We start from the raw sequence: 2,557 nt of genomic DNA on the forward strand, positions 1-2,557 counted from the left end.
TTTCTTTCCCGCATAAATAATACTAACTAGTTGGAGTAAGCCGGTTAACTTTCACTCTTCTGTGTGCATCAGTTATTACTTCAAGAATTCATTATCTGGCCTATACGGGAACTGTTATATAAGAAACACTCTTCCCAAAGTTTAGTGAAGAAATTTGAACTAAAGATAAACTAAGGTGTGGCAGAATATGACCTTTTCTTCACTAGCTTGGTCCCAATACATGTTCCTCAGGTATATCAGTTAAGGGAGATTGTAGATTTTAGACGAGCTTGGAGAATATGATACATGACTATTCATTAGATTTAGCATATTGAATATTTTTTTAACCATCTCGTAAGATAGACAAGCGTTGGAGTGATTTTCAATTGATGTTTCTAGGGTGCATTCCATGCATTCCTGCCTCTTCTGTTTCTGACCATATTCTTACTAAACAGCTTTTACGAACTTAATTTTGTCAATTAATCAAATAGCTTGAGTGGTTCTCAATGTTTGTGCCATATAGATTGGCTGCTTTTTATCCTTTTGATACCATTGTTTGTAGATGCTTATGACTGTGGTTGATCTTTTTGAACTTTGTTTCAGGTGTCAAATTCTCCCGACAAACAGAAGATTAAGGTGGGCCATCAACAGCATCCTCATGTTACTAACTCTTCACGGGGTGCAGCCGTGAAGGCTGATGCTTCAAAGATATCTTGCGTGGGTAAGCTTCAAGTTCTTAAGCCAGTGCGGGAAAAAAATGTCCCCTCTCCTGCTGTGAAGGAAAATTTAAGCCCAACGGGTGGTAGCAAAGCAGCGAATTCCTTTCTTTCTGTTGCTTCATCAATTTCTGGATCCGCAGCAGTTAGGCTTCCCCCAAACAACCTGGTCCTTCCTGCTGTCGAGGGCAAGCCTGCACTTAATGCATTGGAGAAGCGGCCGAATTCTCAAGCTCGAAGCCGAAATGATTTTTTCAACCTCATGAGGAGGAAATCTATGGCAAATTCCTTGTCTGCTTCTGATCTTGGCACACCCATGTCTTCGTCTGTAACTGATAAGATTGGTGAAACACTGGTCTCCTCTGCTGTTACGATTACTCAGGCTAGAGATGCGCAATCACCTGTTAGCTCGAGTGGAGGCCACTTGTCCGAGGAGGGGGGTGATGAGACCTGCAATGGTGATGCTATTGAGAGGCAAACATGTCTTTGCAATGGGAAGAAATATCCAAGCTTAGATCCATTATTTCCAGAGGAGGAAGAGGCTGCATTTTTACGCTCTATGGGCTGGGAAGAAAATGCTGATGAGGGTGGTCTTACCGAGGAGGAAATCAGTGCCTTTTACAGGAAGTACAAAAGGTACAAGTTATTGCTGATATTAAATTCTTGTACTGCCTCTTTATGATATAAGCTGAAGCTCATGTACCTACAATTTGNCAAAAGGTACAAGTTATTGCTGATATTAAATTCTTGTACTGCCTCTTTATGATATAAGCTGAAGCTCATGTACCTACAATTTGTAAATTTAATTGTTTCTGATGCTGTTGTGCAGTCCATCAGTTCAAAGCCGTCCCTGAAAATTTTGCCTGGAGTACAGCCAAGGATTTTATTGCCCTTCCACTCGTAAGTCATTGGTGTCATTTCTTCTGGGCTGAGCTCATCTGATGCTAAGCTGGAATCTTGATTCACTGATCTTTATGCTGAGTTTCCTTTCGGTGTTTCTCCAATTTATTTTGACTCTATCGGTAGCTTATTAGGTGGTCTGAAGAGAGGATGGTGCATTAATAATAGATTTGCCGTGTGATGGAAGCGGGATAGAAATAAGGTAATGGCCAGTATCAACTCCTGAGGTGACTTCTGATGACTGAATTCGAAAGTTTTCTGAAGTTCGAAGGTTGAGTAAAGAAACTAGAATAGGTTTCTTATCAAAGTGCTTCAAGAAATTGCTTGGTTTGCAAATTCAGTATCTAACCATTTGGGTTTTACAATAGACTATCTATCGAAGAAGTATGGTTTCTTACTCAATCAAAAAGGAAATAAAATAAAAATAAATAAATAAATAAAAAATAAAAAATTTAGCATTTCTTTACTTTCTTCGGGGCTTTCATTTTTTCATCCGTTTATTTCTTGATTGCTATCTTAATTTGTGCTAAAGGTATCCATGGATACATAGTAACGGTAGAAAGCCTCCGAGTCTGGAGTCAGTCTTCTAAAGGTATAAACTACAAAATGGTTGGATGTATGTCGATCTTTCCGAAGTAGTTGAAAATTTGTTTTTTACTTTCTATGGTTGGTTTTTTGCTAGTTATTGACTTATTGTTGCTTTGTTCTTCAAATTTTTATTTGATCTTTTTTTTTTTTAAATAAAATAAAACGGTTCTCGATTCGATCCATAAAACTACTTAGCGATCTAATCAAATGACAACCTCGACAGTGAACACATTCCTGTAAGGTAGGTTATATTTAGCGATCTAATCAAATGACAACCTTAACAGTGAACCCATTCCTGTAATGTGTTAGAATAAAACATTATTTAAGAGTTTATGGAGTTCTGTATGTTTCTCTTTTTATTTCAACCTCCTGTG

The 2,557-nt window shown here is 38.1% G+C and overlaps 1 protein-coding gene across 1 annotated transcript; it reads left to right on the plus strand.

Annotated features, from left to right (window-relative positions):
* The first annotated feature begins 571 nt into the window (after positions 1 to 571).
* Positions 572 to 2,035, plus strand: LOC111389209. Its single transcript, XM_023014099.1, has 2 exons — positions 572 to 1,331; positions 1,525 to 2,035. The coding sequence occupies exons 1-2, from the start codon at positions 958 to 960 to the stop codon at positions 1,547 to 1,549; spliced, it is 399 nt and encodes a 132-aa protein (XP_022869867.1). The 5' UTR covers positions 572 to 957; the 3' UTR covers positions 1,550 to 2,035.
* Positions 2,036 to 2,557: the final 522 nt, after the last annotated feature.

This window comes from Olea europaea, unplaced genomic scaffold, assembly GCF_002742605.1.
Source record: "Olea europaea var. sylvestris unplaced genomic scaffold, O_europaea_v1 scaffold5695, whole genome shotgun sequence".
Lineage (NCBI taxonomy): Eukaryota > Viridiplantae > Streptophyta > Magnoliopsida > Lamiales > Oleaceae > Olea > Olea europaea.

Coding starts and splice junctions, on each gene's coding strand:
- LOC111389209 (XM_023014099.1), top strand. CDS start 958: ATGAGGAGGAAATCTATGGCAAATTCCTTGTCTGCTTCTGATCTTGGC. Junction 1,332..1,524: donor TTTTACAGGAAGTACAAAAG/GTACAAGTTATT, acceptor GCTGTTGTGCAG/TCCATCAGTTCAAAGCCGTC.